The following is a 20,776-nucleotide window of genomic DNA, read 5'->3' on the forward strand; positions in this document are numbered from 1 at the left end:
ACAACACTGAAGAAATGACACTTTGCTACAATGTAAAGTAGTGAGTGTACAGCTTGTATAACAGTGTAAATTTGCTGTCCCCTCAAAATGACTCAACCATTAATGTCTAAACCGCTGGCCACACCCCTAAGTGAACATGTCCAAATTGGGCCCAATTAGCCATTTTCCCTCCCCGGTGTCATGTGACTCGTTAGTGTTACAAGGTCTCAGGTGTGAATGGGAATATTAGTAAGTCATATATTATATGATCCATTTTCATTTCAGGGAAGTCCGAGGTCCATGTAACTCTCATTATAAACAGTTCCCTTACTGGAATGGTAGCGATCCTACAGATTACTCGTCTGTCTGTCTTGTCTGTCTGTCTGTCTTGTCTGTCTGTCTGTCTGTCTCTCTCTGTCTCTCTCTCTGTCTCTCTCTCTGTCTCTCTCTCTCTGTGTCTCTCTCTCTCTCTCCTTGCTTTCTGTGTAACCTGGCCTGACCAGGTTACACAGCTAACAGTAGTTCTGGGGCCTGACCAGGTTACACAGCTAACATTAGTGGTTGGGGCCTGGCCAGGTTACATAGCTAACAGTAGTGGTTGGGGCCTGACCAGGTTACACAGCTAACAGTAGTGGTTGGGGCCTGACCAGGTTACACAGCTCACAGTAGTGGTTGGGGCCTGACCAGGTTACACAGCTAACTGTAGTGGTTGTAGTTCTGGGGCCTGACCAGGTTACACAGCTAACAGTAGTTCTGGGGCCTGACCAGGTTACACAGCTAACTGGTCAGTCTGGGCCCTGACCAGGTTACACAGCTAACTGGTCAGTCTGGGCCCTGACCAGGTTACACAGCTAACTGTAGTGGTTGGGGGCCCTGACCAGGTTACACAGCTCACTGGTCAGTCTGGCCAATCTGCAGCGACAAGGCCGTTGTCCTTCCTGTAGGACTGGCTGGGTATCGGGGCTGTGTGGCAGATGTGCCAACGAAGACCCCTTGACTAACTGTGATGTTTTCTCAGCCTGAATGAGGGATACTGCAGTCGTGGAATTGTTGGTTGTCTGGTTGTGAAGGACAGTCTGTGAAAGGGTTGTCACAAACAGACCTGCCCGTAGATCTTTCCAACAGCTATGTTTTTTTCTCGTAATTTTGATTGTGGTGTATAGTACTGCAGGTCATATCCTACATATTGCTTTATATTCCTTCGGATGTCAGGTAGGAGGATATTAACTATGGACGGTTGGCATTGATTCCGGTCTGGCCACAACATGTGTAACTGAAATATTGGGGCGGCAGGTATCCTAGTGGTTAGATCGTTGGGCCAGTAACCGAAAGGTCGCTAGATCGAATCCCCAAGCTGACAAGGTAAAAAAAAAGTCTGTCGTTCTGCCCCCTGAACAAGGCAGTTTACCCCACCGATCCTGTTATTGTAAATAATAATTTGTTCCTAACTGACTTGCCTAGTTAAAAGGTTACATAAAGATTAAAAATAAAATGTATTTAGGTGCCCCCCCCCTCCCCCTCCAGGCATTATTATATACAGTTTGAGTTTAGGGGGTGCCCCCCCCCTCGCCCTCCAGGCATTATTATATACAGTTTGAGTTTAGGGGGTGCCCCCCCCTCCCCCTCTAGGCATTATTATATACAGTTTGAGTTTAGGGGGTGCCCCCCCCTCCCCCTCCAGGCATTATTATATACTGTTTGAGTTTAGGGGTGCCCCCCCTTCTCCCTCCCCCTCCCGGCATTATTATATACTGTTTGAGTTTAGGGGGTGCCCCCCCCTCCCCCTCCAGGCATTATTATATACTGTTCGAGTTTAGGGGGTGCCCCCCCCTCCCCCTCCAGGCATTATTATATACTGTTCGAGTTTAGGGGGTGCCCCCCCCCCTCCCCCTCCAGGCATTATTATATATTGTTTGAGTTTAGGGGGTGCCCCCCCCCCCCCTCCCCCTCCAGGCATCATTATATACTGTTTGAGTTTAGGGGTGCCCCCCCTTCTCCCTCCCCCTCCCGGCATTATTATATACTGTTTGAGTTTAGGGGGTGCCCCCCCCTCCCCCTCCAGGCATTATTATATATTGTTTGAGTTTAGGGGGTGCCCCCCCCCTCCCCCTCCAGGCATTATTATATACTGTTCGAGTTTAGGGGGTGCCCCCCCCTCCCCCTCCAGGCATTATTATATACAGTTTGAGTTTAGGGGGTGCCCCCTCGCCCTCCAGGCATTATTATATACAGTTTGAGTTTAGGGGGTGCCCCCCCCCCCTCCCCCTCCAGGCATTATTATATACAGTTTGAGTTTAGGGGGTGCCCCCCCCCTCCCCCTCCAGGCATTATTATATACAGTTTGAGTTTAGGGGGTGCCCCCCCCCTCCCCCTCCAGGCATTATTATATATTGTTTGAGTTTAGGGGGTGCCTCCCCCCCTCGCCCTCCAGGCATTATTATATACAGTTTGAGTTTAGGGGGTGCCCCCTCGCCCTCCAGGCATTATTATATACAGTTTGAGTTTAGGGGGTGCCCCCTCGCCCTCCAGGCATCATTATATACAGTTTGAGTTTAGGGGGTGCCCCCTCGCCCTCCAGGCATTATTATATACAGTTTGAGTTTAGGGGGTGCCCCCCCCCCCCCCCTCCCCCTCCAGGCATTATTATATACAGTTTGAGTTTAGGGGGTGCCCCCCCCCTCCCCCTCCAGGCATTATTATATACAGTTTGAGTTTAGGGGGTGCCCCCCCCTCCCCCTCCAGGCATTATTATATATTGTTTGAGTTTAGGGGGTGCCCCCCCCCCCTCGCCCTCCAGGCATTATTATATACAGTTTGAGTTTAGGGGGTGCCCCCCCCCCCTCCAGGCATTATTATATACAGTTTGAGTTTAGGGGGTGCCCCCTCGCCCTCCAGGCATTATTATATACAGTTTGAGTTTAGGGGGTGCCCCCCCCCCCACCCCCCTCCAGGCATCATTATATACAGTTTGAGTTTAGGGGGTGCCCCCTCGCCCTCCAGGCATTATTATATACAGTTTGAGTTTAGGGGGTGCCCCCCCCCCTCCCCCTCCAGGCATCATTATATACAGTTTGAGTTTAGGGGGTGCCCCCTCGCCCTCCAGGCATCATTATATACAGTTTGAGTTTAGGGGGTGCCCCCCCTCCAGGCATTATTATATACAGTTTGAGTTTAGGGGGTGCCCCCCCCCCCCTCCAGGCATTATTATATACAGTTTGAGTTTAGGGGGTGCCCCCCCCCTCCCCCTCCAGGCATTATTATATACAGTTTGAGTTTAGGGGGTGCCCCCCCCCCTCCCCCTCCAGGCATTATTATATACTGTTCGAGTTTAGGGGGTGCCCCCCCCTCCCCCTCCAGGCATTATTATATACTGTTCGAGTTTAGGGGGTGCCCCCCCCCCCTCCCCCTCCAGGCATTATTATATATTGTTTGAGTTTAGGGGGTGCCCCCCCCCCCCTCCCCCTCCAGGCATCATTATATACAGTTTGAGTTTAGGGGGTGCCCCCTCGCCCTCCAGGCATCATTATATACAGTTTGAGTTTAGGGGGTGCCCCCCCTCCAGGCATTATTATATACAGTTTGAGTTTAGGGGGTGCCCCCCCCCCCCTCCAGGCATTATTATATACAGTTTGAGTTTAGGGGGTGCCCCCCCCTCCCCCTCCAGGCATTATTATATACAGTTTGAGTTTAGGGGGTGCCCCCCCCCTCCCCCTCCAGGCATTATTATATACTGTTTGAGTTTAGGGGGTGCCCCCCCCTCCCCCTCCAGGCATTATTATATACTGTTCGAGTTTAGGGGGTGCCCCCCCCTCCCCCTCCAGGCATTATTATATACTGTTCGAGTTTAGGGGGTGCCCCCCCCCCCTCCCCCTCCAGGCATTATTATATATTGTTTGAGTTTAGGGGGTGCCCCCCCCCCCCTCCCCCTCCAGGCATCATTATATATTGTTTGAGTTTAGGGGGTGCCCCCCCCCTCCCCCTCCAGGCATTATTATATACAGTTTGAGTTTAGGGGGTGCCCCCCCCCCCCCCCTCCCCCTCCAGGCATTATTATATACAGTTTGAGTTTAGGGGGTGCCCCCCCCCCTCCCCCTCCAGGCATTATTATATACAGTTTGAGTTTAGGGGGTGCCCCCCCCTCCCCCTCCAGGCATTATTATATACAGTTTGAGTTTAGGGGGTGCCCCCCCTCCCCCTCCAGGCATTATTATATACAGTTTGAGTTTAGGGGGTGCCCCCCCCCCCTCCCCCTCCAGGCATTATTATATACAGTTTGAGTTTAGGGGGTGCCCCCCCCCTCCCCCTCCAGGCATTATTATATATTGTTTGAGTTTAGGGGGTGCCCCCCCCCCCCTCGCCCTCCAGGCATTATTATATACAGTTTGAGTTTAGGGGGTGCCCCCCCCCCCCCCTCCAGGCATCATTATATACAGTTTGAGTTTAGGGGGTGCCCCCTCGCCCTCCAGGCATCATTATATACAGTTTGAGTTTAGGGGGTGCCCCCCCTCCAGGCATTATTATATACAGTTTGAGTTTAGGGGGTGCCCCCCCCCCCCCTCCAGGCATTATTATATACAGTTTGAGTTTAGGGGGTGCCCCCCCCTCCCCCTCCAGGCATTATTATATACAGTTTGAGTTTAGGGGGTGCCCCCCCCTCCCCCTCCAGGCATTATTATATACTGTTTGAGTTTAGGGGGTGCCCCCCCCTCCCCCTCCAGGCATTATTATATACTGTTCGAGTTTAGGGGGTGCCCCCCCCTCCCCCTCCAGGCATTATTATATACTGTTCGAGTTTAGGGGGTGCCCCCCCCCCCTCCCCCTCCAGGCATTATTATATATTGTTTGAGTTTAGGGGGTGCCCCCCCCCCCCTCCCCCTCCAGGCATCATTATATATTGTTTGAGTTTAGGGGGTGCCCCCCCCCTCCCCCTCCAGGCATTATTATATACAGTTTGAGTTTAGGGGGTGCCCCCCCCCCCCCCCCTCCCCCTCCAGGCATTATTATATACAGTTTGAGTTTAGGGGGTGCCCCCCCCCCCCCTCCCCCTCCAGGCATTATTATATACAGTTTGAGTTTAGGGGGTGCCCCCCCCCTCCCCCCCCAGGCATTATTATATACAGTTTGAGTTTAGGGGGTGCCCCCCCTCCCCCTCCAGGCATTATTATATACAGTTTGAGTTTAGGGGGTGCCCCCCCCCCCCTCCCCCTCCAGGCATTATTATATACAGTTTGAGTTTAGGGGGTGCCCCCCCCCTCCCCCTCCAGGCATTATTATATATTGTTTGAGTTTAGGGGGTGCCCCCCCCCCCCTCGCCCTCCAGGCATTATTATATACAGTTTGAGTTTAGGGGGTGCCCCCCCCCCCCCCCCCCCCCCCCCCCCTCCAGGCATTATTATATACAGTTTGAGTTTAGGGGGTGCCCCCCCCCCCCCCCCAGGCATTATTATATACAGTTTGAGTTTAGGGGGTGCCCCCTCGCCCTCCAGGCATTATTATATACAGTTTGAGTTTAGGGGGTGCCCCCCCCCCCACCCCCCTCCAGGCATCATTATATACAGTTTGAGTTTAGGGGGTGCCCCCCCCCCACCCCCCTCCAGGCATCATTATATACAGTTTGAGTTTAGGGGGTGCCCCCTCGCCCTCCAGGCATTATTATATACAGTTTGAGTTTAGGGGGTGCCCCCCCCCCCCTCGCCCTCCAGGCATTATTATATACAGTTTGAGTTTAGGGGGTGCCCCCCCTCCAGGCATTATTATATACAGTTTGAGTTTAGGGGGTGTCCCCCCCTCCCCCTCCCCCTCCAGGCATTATTATATACAGTTTGAGTTTAGGGGGTGCCCCCCCCCCCCCCCCTCCAGGCATTATTATATACAGTTTGAGTTTAGGGGGTGCCCCCCCCTCCCCCTCCAGGCATTATTATATACAGTTTGAGTTTAGGGGGTGCAGTCTCAACAACTGAAGCCCTTTCTTGAGGATTGGCCACTAGCCTACTACCCGTCATGGGGTTGTTAAAGCCTCTGGTCAGTAGATAGAACACGAGACAATCCCCTCCTCCATCCTGATAGGTTGGAACTTCTGCACATGCTCACTCTGTGCCTGTGCCCCCCCCCTGTCTGTCTGTCTGTCCCCTGGTTCTACAGCCCAGACGAGGACTCTTGTCAGAAGTTCATCCCCTTTATCGGGGTAAGTGGCTTTTCCCTAAAGGATACGTCCTTATCCTTGAACCTGATCGTTGTGTCCATACTTTTCACCCTGACCTCTGACCTCCCTCCCCAGATGGTGAATGTTGGACTGGTGGAACAGTCATCGGCAACATCAGGTTAGTCGTGAGGTGTGGGGGGTTTTCACGCTAATATATAATAAAGTAACCAATGCCATATGTACCAACAACATGCACTGCTTTCATGTCAACAATGACAACTTTTTAGATGTGATACTGTAGTTACACAGTACTTATAGGGCTGATTTCCTGAGCACCAATTAAACCTAATCCTTGAATATTTAATCTAGGTGTAGGTTTACTCTGTGTCCAGGCATCTGACCCCTAATCCTAATCTGTCAGTCTATCGCTTGTTGTAATTGTACCCTCTGTCTATTGTGTAGCCCGATGATGATAATCCCTGTGTATTTTGTCAGGTGACTCGGACGATGCAGCTCCCATGGCGACAGCCCTCCTCTCCTTCACCCCTCCTCAGGTGTCCCCCGCCCTGAAGGAAGCCACGCCCACCCCTCCCTCCTCCCCCTCTGTCAACACAAGCTTCAGCTCATACAGGTACAGCTAACACACAGACACAACACCTGGTTCAGGTGTACAGGTACAGCTAACACACAGACACAACACCTGGTTCAGGTGTACAGGTACAGCTAACACACAGACACAACACCTGGTTCAGGTGTACAGGTACAGCTAACAAACAGACACAACACCTGGTTCAGGTGTACAGGTACAGCTAACAAACAGACGCAACACCTGGTTCAGCTCATACAGGTACAGCTAACACACAGACACAACACCTGGTTCAGGTGTACAGGTACAGCTAACACACGGACACAACACCTGGTTCAGGTGTACAGGTACAGCTAACACACAGACACAACACCTGGTTCAGGTGTACAGGTACAGCTAACACACAGACACAACACCTGGTTCAGCTCATACAGGTACAGCTAACACACAGACACAACACCTGGTTCAGGTGTACAGGTACAGCTAACACACAGACACAACACCTGGTTCAGCTCATACAGGTACAGCTAACACACAGACACAACACCTGGTTCAGCTCATACAGGTACAGCTAACACACAGACACAACACCTGGTTCAGGTGTACAGGTACAGCTAACACACAGACACAACACCTGGTTCAGGTGTACAGGTACAGCTAACACACAGACACAACACCTGGTTCAGCTCATACAGGTACAGCTAACACACAGACACAACACCTGGTTCAGCTCATACAGGTACAGCTAACACACAGACACAACACCTGGTTCAGGTGTACAGGTACAGCTAACACACAGACACAACACCTGGTTCAGCTCATACAGGTACAGCTAACACACAGACACAACACCTGGTTCAGGTGTACAGGTACAGCTAACACACAGACACAACACCTGGTTCAGGTGTACAGGTACAGCTAACACCTGGACACAAGTACATCATCACGACTCCTTCTTGAGGAGTAGAGAAGATAACTGTCTGGGGGTTTAATAGACTGATTATGGCTTCCATATTGTTCATTTAGCTAACATTTGATTTTCTAACTTTTTCATCTCGTACTATTCTCTTCATGTCTCTCTTCCTCTGCTGGGTATTGTAGTTCTCCCCAGGGGGAGCTGATGGGACTACAGGTGGACTACTGGGTGGCTCCCTCCCCGGCTGACAGGAAGAGAGACGTGGAGAAAAGGGACTCGTCCTCCTCTAAGAACACTCTGAAGTGTACGTTCCGCTCGCTGCAGGTCAGCAGGCTCCCCCAGGCCGGGGCCCAGCCACAGCCCGCCATGTCCATGACCGTGGTCATGAAGGAGAAGAACAAGAAGGGTGAGGGCACATTTTAAAATGGTTATATTGTATCTTTATGAAGTTCTGCTGCACTCACAGACGTTACTAGTGTCGGGTCTCTCTGTAACACTCCCTTTAATGAATGGACTCACTCCTGTATATATTATTATCCTGATAGTGAAGCTATTGGAAAGACCGAAATGTAAAGCCTAAATCCTAAAACTTGAGTTTAGGCCGAATTCCTAACTTTGCTAAAAACTTGTCCGTCGACATCGTTGATTGTGATGATTAGCGTTTTCCTTTATGACATCATAAAGTTAGGAATCCTGACTCTTCAGTTCTCTCTCTCCTTCTCAGTAATATTCCTGCCAAAGAAGACTAAAGACAAGGATGTGGAGTCTAAGAGCCAGGTGATCGATGGCATCAGTCGACTGATCTGCACTGCCAAGCACCAGCAGACCATGCTGAGGGGTAAGACTCCTCATCTCTGGACACGAAGACCGCCAACTCTCTTGTTACATTAGTGTGGGTTTACATCTGTCTGGCTGTTTAAGACCATCTTGTCTTTTAACAGATGCTTATCTGAACCAGGTATTACATCGATAATCATGAACTAGGTTTAGTATAACAATTTGTAAATTGTAAGGTAATTTCATTGTGTGATTTGGGATTATTTCTAGATGATTTTTTATTTTTAATCTGTTATTTTCTTCCAGTGCTGATTGACGGCGTGGAGTGGAACGACGTTAAGTTTTTCCAGTTGGCGGCACAGTGGTCGTCGCACGTCAAACATTTCCCCATCGGGATCTTTGGACACAGTAAAGGGCCTTACTGACAAGCGACGCGTTGCCATAGTAGCGGGCAACCGTTACCATAGAGACTCATCTGGAACGGAGGACAACGTCCCCTCCCTCATGTGCCAATAGCTTTTATAATAGCCGAACCCCCTCCCGCACATCTTAGACTGGTCCCAGATCTGTCTGTGCTCTTTCCAACTCCTATGGTCAATTGTCAAACCCAACGTTGGCACGGCAGCACAAACAGATCTGGGACCAGGCAACACACATCTGCCCACCCCACTGTCTTAATTTAAGACCCAGATGTACCTATTGTTTACACTTCTGTGTTTGTTGTTGTGTTTCTAAAAGTTACCAAGGCGTCGGCTGTCATAAGGAGATTTGTTTCTCACCAAGTTTTTAAAAAATCCTGCTGATTTTCTATACACAAAGCCGAGCGGAAACCTAATTAAATAAATAGTTTGAAAAAACTCCTCTATAACTAGTAACATTTCAACCCCCCCCCCCCCCCCCCCCTCCCCCCCCTCTCCCGCTCTTTGCTTTTTTCTAATGTGGCAAAAAGATAGATTGTTTCAAACACTTTGCCAGGCACAATTTAACAAGTCCTAGTCATGATCACTTTGTGACCAAAAGGCCCTGAAACAATGGAAGATGGACAACACATAAAAGAGGAAGTGGTCTGGATCCTGGACTGAAACCATTCTAGAACACCCTGAGTCCTGGGGTGTATTCATTAGGAACCAAACAGAAGCAAACATAATGGGAAACGGGAAAGGAACCTACCTGAATTTGTCCGAAATAAAACTATTTTGTTGCTAAATGTTTTCCCGTTGCACTGCGGGTTTGCTACACTGTGCACTAATGAATACTCCCCTAAGGACAGTGACTCCTGTTGTTGTAGCGGGTCACTGAGACCCTTCTGCACTCATCGGAAGAAGACTGACATGTACAATAGACTTACTGTAGCCTGAAATACAGACCTGTTCTGTGCTATTATTCCACTCTTTTTTTCCTTCCTTTTAAAACTCTGTGTCATATGTTTGGCAATGACAAGGAGTGGAATGATGGCACAAACAGACTGGTACCCAGGCTACAATGTGCTGTACATCCAATCAATTATATGTAAACACAAATCATAATTGAGATGGAACTGACCCTGCACTAACTAATGGTTGGTGCATCTCTCTCTCTCTCACTTTCCTTTTTCACCTTCCCTTCTTTTGAAAGGGAGCCGTGGGTGTGCCACCGGCAGACATAACATATCATCGGTCCCGTCCTCGTACCCTAAATCTCTTTATCTCACAGCAACCACACGTCTTCTAGGCGGAATACTAGACAGACTGCAGCTCACTCATTACCTGCTACCAGAGCCCACATGTGTCGCTAGAGAGTTTGGGAACGTTGTCGTTTCTGCCGTTGGTGCGTTTTACACGACACGTCAACGGTCTATAGCGGCCATGTTAGCTCCTCCGTTTAACGTTACACATATAGCGGCCATGTTAGCTCCTCCGTTTAACGTTACACACATAGCAGCCATGTTAGCTCCTCCATTTAACGTTACACACATAGCAGCCATGTTAGCTCCTCCGTTTAACGTTACACATATAGCGGCCATGTTAGCTCCTCCGTTTAACGTTACACATATAGCAGCCATGTTAGCTCCTCCGTTTAACGTTACACATATAGCGGCCATGTTAGCTCCTCCGTTTAACGTTACACATATAGCAGCCATGTTAGCTCCTCCGTTTAACGTTACACACATAGCAGCCATGTTAGCTCCTCCGTTTAACGTTACACATATAGCAGCCATGTTAGCTCCTCCGTTTAACGTTACACACATAGCAGCCATGTTAGCTCCTCCGTTTAACGTTACACATATAGCAGCCATGTTAGCTCCTCCGTTTAACGTTACACACATAGCAGCCATGTTAGCTCCTCCGTTTAACGTTACACATATAGCAGCCATGTTAGCTCCTCCGTTTAACGTTACACACATAGCAGCCATGTTAGCTCCTCCGTTTAACGTTACACATATAGCAGCCATGTTAGCTCCCCCGTTTAACGTTACACACGGAATATTTAAATCATGTAACTGAATGTGTAGGATTAGAACACTATTCCACATTGTAAAAGCCCAGCTTCTCTAAACGCAGTACATTTGGACCTCTTGACTTTTTCCACTTTTTTTTGTTGTTTTTGTTAGGTTACAGCCTTATTTCATGGCTTGTTTTTTTATTTCTTTTTTTGCTCTGACGTGCACTGTCAACTGTGGGACCTTATATAGACAGACAGGTGTGTGCCTTTCCAAATCATGCCCAATCAATTGAATTTACCACAGGTGGACTCCAATCAAATTGTAGAAAGATCTCAAGGATGATCAATGGAAACAGGATGCACCTGAGCTCAATTTCGAGTCTCATAGCAAAGGGTCTGAATACTTATTTACATAAGGTATCTGTTTTTACATTTTTATAAATTAGCAAACATTTATAAAAAAAAACTACATTTTTAAAACTGTTCTCGCTTTGTCATTATGGGATATTGTGTGTAGATTGCTGAGGATTTTTATTTATTTAAGGCTGTAACGTAACAAAATGTGGAAAAAGTCAAGGGGTCTGAATACTTTCCGAAGGCACTGTATATGACTCTGTTTAGTTTGCTACTTACCTGCGCCTTATGATAACCTACTACTACTACTACTACTACTACTACTCAATGAAAGAAGATGGGGTGGGACTACGTGAACTTGTCCAATAAGAAACTTGTTTGCAACCGTGTACCACTAATGAATACACCACTGATGCCAAGTAGCTGTAGCTCACAAAGGCACATAGACAGGCATTGTAATCTGTCATATTTCTGAGCTGAACAGACGTTTAAAAAAGAAAAAGAAAGTATGGCTAATTTAAATGTGTGCATTAAAGCCTTACAATAAAACTGCACTACATTGCTGTGTAAGATCAGATCGTCCTTATTTTTTGCTTGATCTCTCAGATTCCACTCTGTAAAACACTGGTGCTATTTCAATTCTTATTTAAAAACAGCCAGACACCCTAATATTACAGAAGTTAGAGAAGCTTTAAACTATAGCAACCAAATGACTCCTTATCTATTGGAGTATCATCAACCAATCCTTATGTCTAAAAAAAAAAATTATAATGTTACTAGTTATTACAATCCTTGGTGATATTTTGTCAAAACACTTTGAAATACATTATAGCCTACTGTTGTAGTAGCTATTTCATTGTGTGCCTAAAATGTAACCATTACCAAGATTATTTCTAGTTGACGTACAGAAGTATCCCCCGTTTTGATACATCGATGAAATAGTTACCCAGGCTTGGAAGTGTGGCTGTAATAAACTGACCTAAAGATCTTTTTAGTAGGTTGATGCCAGGTATCCATTCTTGCCAAGTTGAGGTTCTCTGGCTACCCCCTCCCCCACCCCCCCCACCCCTACACAGTTATACCAAGGAGAGGAATGTATTATTCCAAATAGTATATAACTCCTATGGTATACAGTGGCTACGTCCCAATTATCTTTCCTTCCTCCTGACTACTCCCCACAAATCTAAACCTGTTGTATTGGTGGAGGCATGGGTTGTTAGAGGGAGTATACATATGCCAGTCATTTCCTTTTCCAATTTATGAATGGAAGTGAACAAGTGCACATTTCTAGAGAAAGGAGATATTGGGATGCACACCGTGCTCCCCTCACAGTGGGGTAAATCATTTGCTTTGTGAAGCCTCAAAGGCTTCATGTTGAACTGGCAACGCTTGTATTTCTTTCTTTGGCAAAAAGTATTTTAAGTTGTGTTATAAATATGGTCCTGTTTATCTTGGGGAAAATGGATTGTAATGAATGGAAGGTTCCCCTATTAAAATGGTTTTTTATTTAAAGACTACCACTGTAATCCCAATGTCGGGAATAAAAAAAACTAGACTAAAATGTGTGCTTTTGATTTATTTATTTAAATGTGATATTAATCTTTAATGTTTTTTTTTTTTTTGCTGCAAATTCAATTGACAGTGATGTTTAATTTTATGGTAAGCCAACTTTCCCAAATGTGATATCATTAAAAAAAAATGCAGTGTATGGTTCAAGTGAGGAATTATATATGCGTATTATTTGGGAGGCTAATTGTCTTGAATGGGGCAGCTGGCGTGTTACGACGTTCTGAGAGGCGGATCTAGGATTTTGAAGCGGGCAGAATCGCATTAGGTGAAACCAAGTTTGTTCTCAGGGCAAGCCTGCTTGTAGCTATTGTAGATGTGTTCGAGTCGTCAGGGACAAATTTGACATTAACTACCTATAAAATGTTCCTCTTTCTAAACCTGCTCCGAAAATGTACTTCTGTTAGTCAAAACCGGAAGACCTGCCCTGAGAGCAGGTGTGAGTAGCCACCAATGCGATATATTGACTATCGTAAAAGTTAATGAAAACAAATGTGCTTGTCTTCATTTAAGGTTAGGCTAGCCCGATATGTACTCTTCCTTCGGGATTTTGGCAATGAGGTCCTTTGTCTACTTCCCCACAGTCAAATTAACTCATGGATACCATTTGTATGCCTCTGCGTGCGACTTGAAGGAAGTTGACAAAGTCTGAGTATCTGACACGTCGTCATAGTGCTAACGCTAGTTAGCATTGGGTCACGGAAATACCTCTAACTTCCTCCATACTGGACAGGAAGTAGATACAGGTCCAAGGTCCATATGTTATATTCAGATGTAGACTGGCTCTGGCAGCCAAATACATTATCGAAACATTAATCGAGTCACAATTGCGACACGGTTCTAGAAACAAAGTCCTTTACTTTCATATCACATCAAAATAATTTCACAAATAGTGTTTTAACCAGCTTTATCGCTGTTGCAGCCGACACTATTTTTCAGTGACAACCCGTTTCTTGGCGGCCTTCCGTTACTACACACAGGTGTTTGGCAGCATGCTAGAGATAGTACAGGTGGTCCCTTTGTAACATAAAGATGAGACTGTGTGGGAACCCAAATAAAGGTGTGTGTCAATGTAACCTTTTTTTTTGTTGAAAATTATTATTTCTCCCCGATATGAAAGATTTAAGATCCTACGCTTCGAAAAATGTTTAAGGTCACATTTTAAGAATATAAATGGTATAGGCGGGGTTTATGACTGTGGTAACTAGTGACGACCGAAGGGGAGCGGAACAGGAAGCTGAACCGGAAGTGACTACACGGAAACGGCACTGCTGCTAACAACGACAACAACATCATTACGCTCGGGGATATCTCCCTTCTCCTTAACGTAGGTTAGAGACAGACAGATTGCATATATGAACTTGGAAACATGTACAATTTCCGGGGTAATGAAGCGCACTATCGGGTAAAGTTAAAGTGCACAAGTTGGTGAGGAATTGCAAGCTATCTTTCTGCTGTGTTTTAGCTAAGCAGGCTAACTAGCTAGCTAGCGGCTCCAGGAAAAAATGAAAGAGGTGAAGGGTTGTGGTATGCGGTCCTCTGTGGGCTTTCTGTCTCAGAGAAGGCTTTTCGGGAACCCACTGATGAAGGAAGAATTTCAGAGACTCCGGTTGGCAGGATGCACAAGCCTTTACAAGAAAGATATGCTGGGACATTTCGGGTGTGTAAACGCCATAGAGTTTTCCAACAATGGAGGGGAATACCTTGTGTCCGGTAAGTTGGTGAATTGACCATCACTAGTTATGGAAGTTGCTATCCGAGCAGCTTGTGTGTTGACAGATTCCTAGCTGACTAGCTAGCACGTCAGATATCAAGCTTAGTTGGTTAGGACGGCGAATGTGCACATTTTGCTCCCTGTTCATCTATTGTCAACATGCCAAATGGTAAATTATGACCAGGAAAAAAAGACTGGCATGTACAGGCCAAGCCTGCATGCGTAAAACTGACAATAATTTTGGCTAACTACTAGCAAATAAAACCTAACGTTAGCTAGGTTAGCATGTTATCCAGCTGACAAGCTAACGTTACCTCAACATTACATATAGGGTTGATTTTCATAACTGGCAATTGACACCCCCCCCCCAAAAAAAATAAAATAATAAAAAAATAAGTTTTTCACCATAATTCCTCTTGCTAAGATTAGGATCTGTATTTATATATTTAATATCAAATTATATCAAATGTTATTTGTCACATACACATGGTTAGCAGATGTGCTTGTGCTTCTAGTTCCGACCATGCAGTAATATCTAACAAGTAATTTAACCTAACAATTTCACAACTACCTCATACACACAAGTGTAAAGGAATGAATAACAATATGTATATAAAAATATATGAATGATCGGTGGCCAACGGCATAGGCAAGATGCAGTAGATGGTATAGAGTAAAGTATAGACGTGCGTGGATTTAAGCATTAAAAGTGACTTTAAAAAATAATAATTTCTCCAAGGACTTCACAGGTTGGTGATTTGGATGGTAGAACTACACGGTAATGTAAAAGTTGGATTATTTTGTGATCCAATAAGTCATATGGTATAAATCATAATTTGGTTTTAATCCAGAGAGGTTATACAAAGTATCTTGATCCTCTAGGAGGCTGTGGAGAGATCCAGATTGTGGATTTAAAAGAACATGAATATCCACCAATAAAATGGTCTGACGGTGAAGTGGACTCGCTATTCATATCCCGAAATACGTTTTAAATAGAAAGTTAACCAAATTAGCTAAGATCTTGAGACCCTATTTGTGGACAAATCACCCTGATTTTAATTCTTTAGTCCCAGTTTACCTATGCCTACACATAACTTGTTTTTTAAAAGTTATATAACACAATTATAGACAAAATTAAACAGGCCTATTTATACTGAAGCAAAATATAGACGCAACGTGTAAAGTGTTGGTCCCATGTTTCATGGGCTGAAATTTTGTGCACAAATTTGTTTTACATTCCGGCCTCCCGGGTGGCGCAGAGGTTAAAGGGCTGCAGCGCCAGCTGTGCCACCAGAGACTCTGTGTTCTCCCAGAGTCAATTGTGCGCGAACTCTGGGTTAGGGCCTATAAATTGACTGATTTCTGTAACTCTGTAAAATCTTTGAAATAGTTGCATGTTGTGTTTTACAGATTTGTTCAGTGTGTATATACAGTGCATTTGGAAAGTATTCAGACCCCTTGACTTTTCCCAAATTTTGTTACATTACAGCCTTATTCTAAAATGGATTAAATAAATGATTTTCATTATCAATCTACACACAAAGCAAAAACAGGTTTTTAGAAATGTTATGCAAATTTTATAAGAAATTAAAAACGAATACCTTATAAGTATTCAGACCCTTCGTGAAGGTCAGTCAATTTGAAAAATGTCAAGGACTTTGAAAGTTAAAGTGCAGTTGCAAAAACCATCTAGCGTTATGGTGAAACTGGCTCTCGTGAGGAACGCCACAGGAATGGAATACCCAGAGTTGCCTCTGCTTCAGAGGATAAGTTCATTAGTTACCAGCTTCAGAAATCGGGAAAATAACTGCACCTCAGATTGGAGCCCAAATAAACGTTTCACAGAGTTCAAGTAACAGACACATCTCAACGTCAACTGTTCAGAGTCGAGTGTGTTTCTCTACTGGTGGGCCTTGCAAGAGTAATAACCCCAGACCAAACCACAAGTTTGTTTTTACTGGTTTTGTTTACTGTGGATGTGTCTTCCCTATCTACAGGAGGGGATGACCGCAGAGTGCTGCTGTGGGATATGGAGAGAGTCCTCCATGCTCGCTCGGCCAAGCCTCTCATACTGAAGGGAGAACACCTCTCCAACATCTTCTGCCTGGCCTTCGACAGCACCAACAAGAGGGTGTTCTCTGGGGGTGAGACAAAATAAAATTGTCCGTTTTGTTTTAGTTCTGAGCACGGGATGGTCGGAGTAAGTCCAAATCAAAGTATGCGAAACGGACCACGTAGGGCACAACGCAACGTTTCTTGAAATCAATGGCGGCCGTTATTTGAGCTGAAGTGAGAGAGAATAAACTCAGAATGGTTGCCCATTCACATCTCCATATTTTGCCTGATTTTAAATATTTTAGCTTGCTAAGTTAATAAACACATACTGTGTTAATTTAGATTATTATGATTCACATGGCTGATACTTCTGAAGTAAAACCATCACTTTGTGTGTATATATTGTTTTGTCTCTATTTTTGCCATTGTCCTGGCTGGAGGAAGGTTCAGTGAATGGTGCTGCTCGGCGTGAGGTAATACAGTAAGGGGAGAGCTGCTCAGCGTGAGGTAATACAGTAGGGGGAGTGGGAGGTAATACCGTAGGGGGAGTGCTGCTCAGCGTGAGGTAATACATTAGGGGGAGTGCTGCTCAGCGTGAGGTAATACAGTAGGGGGAGAGCTGCTCAGCGTGAGGTAATACAGTAGGGGGAGTGGGAGGTAATATAGTAAGGGGGAGTGCTGTTCAGTGTGAGGTAATACAGTAGGAGTGCTGCTCAGCGTGAGGTAATACATTAGGTGGAGCGGGGGGTAATACAGTAGGGGGAGTGCTGCTCAGCGTGGGGTAATACAGTAGGAGGAGTGCAGCTCAGCGTGAGGTAATACAGTAGGAGGAGTGCTGCTCAGCGTGAGGTAATGCTGTAGGGAGAGTGTGAGGTAATACAGTAGGGGGAGTGGGAGGTAATACAGTAGGGGTAGTGCTGCTCAGTGTGAGATAATACAGTAGGGGGAGTGCCGCTCAGTGTGAGGTAATACAGTAGGGGGAGTGCTGCTCAGTGTGAGGTAATACAGTAGGGGGAGTGGGAGGTAATACAGTAGGGGGAGTGCTGCTCAGTGTGAGGTAATACAGTAGGGGGAGTGGGAGGTAATACAGTAGGGGGAGTGCTGCTCAGTGTGAGGTAATACAGTAGGGGAGTGCTGCTCAGCGTGAGGTAATACAGTAGGGGGAGGAGCAGCGTGAGGTAATACAGTAGGGGAGTGCTGCTCAGCGTGAGGTAATACAGTAGGGGGAGTGCTGCTCAGCGTGAGGTAATACAGTAGGGGGAGTGCTGCTCAGCGTGAGGTAATACAGTAGGGGGAGTGCTGCTCAGCGTGAGGTAATACAGTAGGGGGAGTGCTGCTCAGCGTGAGGTAATACAGTAGGGGGAGTTTTTCAGAAATCTGCTCAGCGTGAGGTAATACAGTAGGGGGAGTGCTGCTCAGCGTGAGGTAATACAGTAGGGGAGTGCTGAGGTAATACAGTAGGGGAGTGCTGCTCAGCGTGAGGTAATACAGTAGGGGGAGTGCTGCTCAGCGTGAGGTAATACAGTAGGGGGGGTGCTGCTCAGCGTGAGGTAATACAGTAGGGGGAGTGCTGCTCAGCGTGAGGTAATACAGTAGGGGGAGTGCTGCTCAGCGTGAGGTAATACAGTAGGGGGAGTGCTGCTCAGCGTGAGGTAATACAGTAGCGGGAGTGGGAGGTAATACAGTGGGGGGAGTGCTGCTCAGCGTGAGGTAATACAGTAGGGGGAGTGCTGCTCAGCGTGAGGTAATACAGTAGGGGGGGGTGCTGCTCAGCGTGAGGTAATACAGTAGGGGGAGTGCTGCTCAGCGTGAGGTAATACAGTAGGGGGAGTGCTGCTCAGCGTGAGGTAATACAGTAGGGGAAGTGCTGCTCAGCGTGAGGTAATACAGTAGGGGGAGTGCTGCTCAGCGTGAGGTAATACAGTAGCGGGAGTGGGAGGTAATACAGTAGGGTAGTGCTGCTCAGCGTGAGGTAATACAGTAGGGGAAGTGCTGCTCAGCGTGAGGTAATACAGTAGGGGGAGTGCTGCTCAGCGTGAGGTAATACAGTAGCGGGAGTGGGAGGTAATACAGTAGGGTAGTGCTGCTCAGCGTGAGGTAATACAGTAGGGGAGTGCTGCTCAGCGTGAGGTAATACAGTAGGGGGGGTGCTGCTCAGCGTGAGGTAATACAGTAGGGGGAGTGCTGCTCAGCGTGAGGTAATACAGTAGGGGAGTGCTGAGGTAATACAGTAGGGGAGTGCTGCTCAGCGTGAGGTAATACAGTAGAGGGAGTGCTGCTCAGCGTGAGGTAATACAGTAGGGGAGTGCTGCTCAGCGTGAGGTAATACAGTAGGGGGAGTGCTGCTCAGCGTGAGGTAATACAGTAGGGGAGTGCTGAGGTAATACAGTAGGGGGAGTGCTGCTCAGCGTGAGGTAATACAGTAGGGGGAGTGCTGCTCAGCGTGAGGTAATACAGTAGGGGGAGTGCTGCTCAGCGTGAGGTAATACAGTAGGGGGAGTGCTGCTCAGCGTGAGGTAATACAGTAGGGGAGTGCTGAGGTAATTCAGTAGGGGAGTGCTGCTCAGCGTGAGGTAAATCATTAGGGGGAGTGCTGCTCAGCGTGAGGTAATACAGTAGGGGAGTGCTGAGGTAATTCAGTAGGGGAGTGCTGCTCAGCGTGAGGTAATACAGTAGGGGAGTGCTGCTCAGCGTGAGGTAATACAGTAGGGGAGTGCTGCTCAGCGTGAGGTAATTCAGTAGGGGAGTGCTGCTTAGCGTGAGGTAATACAGTAGGGGAGTGCTGAGGTAATACAGTAGGGGGAGTGCTGCTCAGCGTGAGGTAATACAGTAGGGGAGTGCTGAGGTAATACAGTAGGGGGAGTGCTGCTCAGCGTGAGGTAATACAGTAGGGGGAGTGCTGCTCAGCGTGAGGTAATACAGTAGGGAGAGTGCTGCTCAGCGTGAGGTAATACAGTAGGGGGAGTGCTGCTCAGCGTGAGGTAATATAGTAGGGGGAGTGCTGCTCAGCGTGAGGTAATATAGTAGGGGGAGTGCTGCTCAGCGTGAGGTAATACAGTAGGGGGAGTGCTGCTCAGCGTGAGGTAATACAGTAGGGGAGTGCTGAGGTAATACAGTAGGGGGAGGAGCAGCGTGAGGTAATACAGTAGGGGAGTGCTGAGGTAATTCAGTAGGGGAGTGCTGCTCAGCGTGAGGTAATACAGTAGGGGAGTGCTGCTCAGCGTGAGGTAATACAGTAGAGGGAGTGCTGCTCAGCGTGAGGTAATACAGTAGGGGGAGTGCTGCTCAGCGTGAGGTAATACAGTAGGGGGAGTGCTGCTCAGCGTGAGGTAATACAGTAGGGGGAGTGCTGCTCAGCGTGAGGTAATACAGTAGCGGGAGTGGGAGGTAATACAGTAGGGGGAGGAGCAGCGTGAGGTAATACAGTAGGGGGAGTGCTGCTCAGCGTGAGGTAATACAGTAGCGGGAGTGGGAGGTAATACAGTAGGGGAGTGCTGAGGTAATTCAGTAGGGGAGTGCTGCTCAGCGTGAGGTAATACAGTAGGGGGAGTGCTGCTCAGCGTGAGGTAATATAGTAGGGGGAGTGCTGCTCAGCGTGAGGTAATATAGTAGGGGGAGTGCTGCTCAGCGTGAGGTAATACAGTAGGGGGAGTGCTGCTCAGCGTGAGGTAATACAGTAGGGGAGTGCTGAGGTAATACAGTAGGGGGAGGAGCAGCGTGAGGTAATACAGTAGGGGAGTGCTGAGGTAATTCAGTAGGGGAGTGCTGCTCAGCGTGAGGTAATACAGTAGGGGAGTGCTGCTCAGCGTGAGGTAATACAGTAGAGGGAGTGCTGCTCAGCGTGAGGTAATACAGTAGGGGGAGGAGCAGCGTGAGGTAATACAGTAGGGGGAGTGCTGCTCAGCGTGAGGTAATACAGTAGCGGGAGTGGGAGGTAATACAGTAGGGGGAGGAGCAGCGTGAGGTAATACAGTAGGGGAGTGCTGAGGTAATTCAGTAGGGGAGTGCTGCTCAGCGTGAGGTAATACAGTAGGGGGAGTGCTGCTCAGCGTGAGGTAATATAGTAGGGGGAGTGCTGCTCAGCGTGAGGTAATATAGTAGGGGGAGTGCTGCTCAGCGTGAGGTAATACAGTAGGGGGAGTGCTGCTCAGCGTGAGGTAATACAGTAGGGGGAGTGCTGCTCAGCGTGAGGTAATACAGTAGCGGGAGTGGGAGGTAATACAGTAGGGGGAGGAGCAGCGTGAGGTAATACAGTAGGGGGAGTGC

At 47.4% G+C, this 20,776-nt stretch overlaps 2 protein-coding genes across 6 annotated transcripts in view; both read left to right on the plus strand.

The window, feature by feature from the left end:
• LOC110505972 (phosphofurin acidic cluster sorting protein 2) overlaps positions 1-12,736 on the plus strand; it is a 122,185-nt gene extending 109,449 nt beyond the window's left edge. For all 3 annotated transcript variants that reach the window (XM_036962562.2, XM_036962563.2, XM_090221375.1), the window contains 6 exons: positions 6,121-6,163; positions 6,257-6,299; positions 6,617-6,752; positions 7,809-8,029; positions 8,348-8,461; positions 8,707-12,736. In XM_036962562.2, the coding sequence (XP_036818457.2) occupies positions 6,121-6,163; positions 6,257-6,299; positions 6,617-6,752; positions 7,809-8,029; positions 8,348-8,461; positions 8,707-8,825 (676 nt within the window). In that variant the 3' untranslated portion in view covers positions 8,826-12,736. The remainder of the gene's footprint in view (positions 1-6,120; positions 6,164-6,256; positions 6,300-6,616; positions 6,753-7,808; positions 8,030-8,347; positions 8,462-8,706) is intronic.
• A 1,207-nt stretch (positions 12,737-13,943) lies between these two features.
• LOC110505975 (DDB1- and CUL4-associated factor 5) overlaps positions 13,944-20,776 on the plus strand; it is a 37,428-nt gene continuing 30,595 nt past the window's right edge. For all 3 annotated transcript variants that reach the window (XM_036962565.2, XM_090221378.1, XM_090221376.1), the window contains exons 1-2: positions 13,944-14,454; positions 16,453-16,599. In XM_036962565.2, coding sequence (XP_036818460.2) covers positions 14,247-14,454; positions 16,453-16,599 — 355 coding nt within the window. In that variant the 5' untranslated portion in view covers positions 13,944-14,246. The remainder of the gene's footprint in view (positions 14,455-16,452; positions 16,600-20,776) is intronic.

Source organism: Oncorhynchus mykiss, chromosome 25 (genome assembly GCF_057628025.1).
Source record: "Oncorhynchus mykiss isolate SJ-2025 chromosome 25, ASM5762802v1, whole genome shotgun sequence".
Lineage (NCBI taxonomy): Eukaryota > Metazoa > Chordata > Actinopteri > Salmoniformes > Salmonidae > Oncorhynchus > Oncorhynchus mykiss.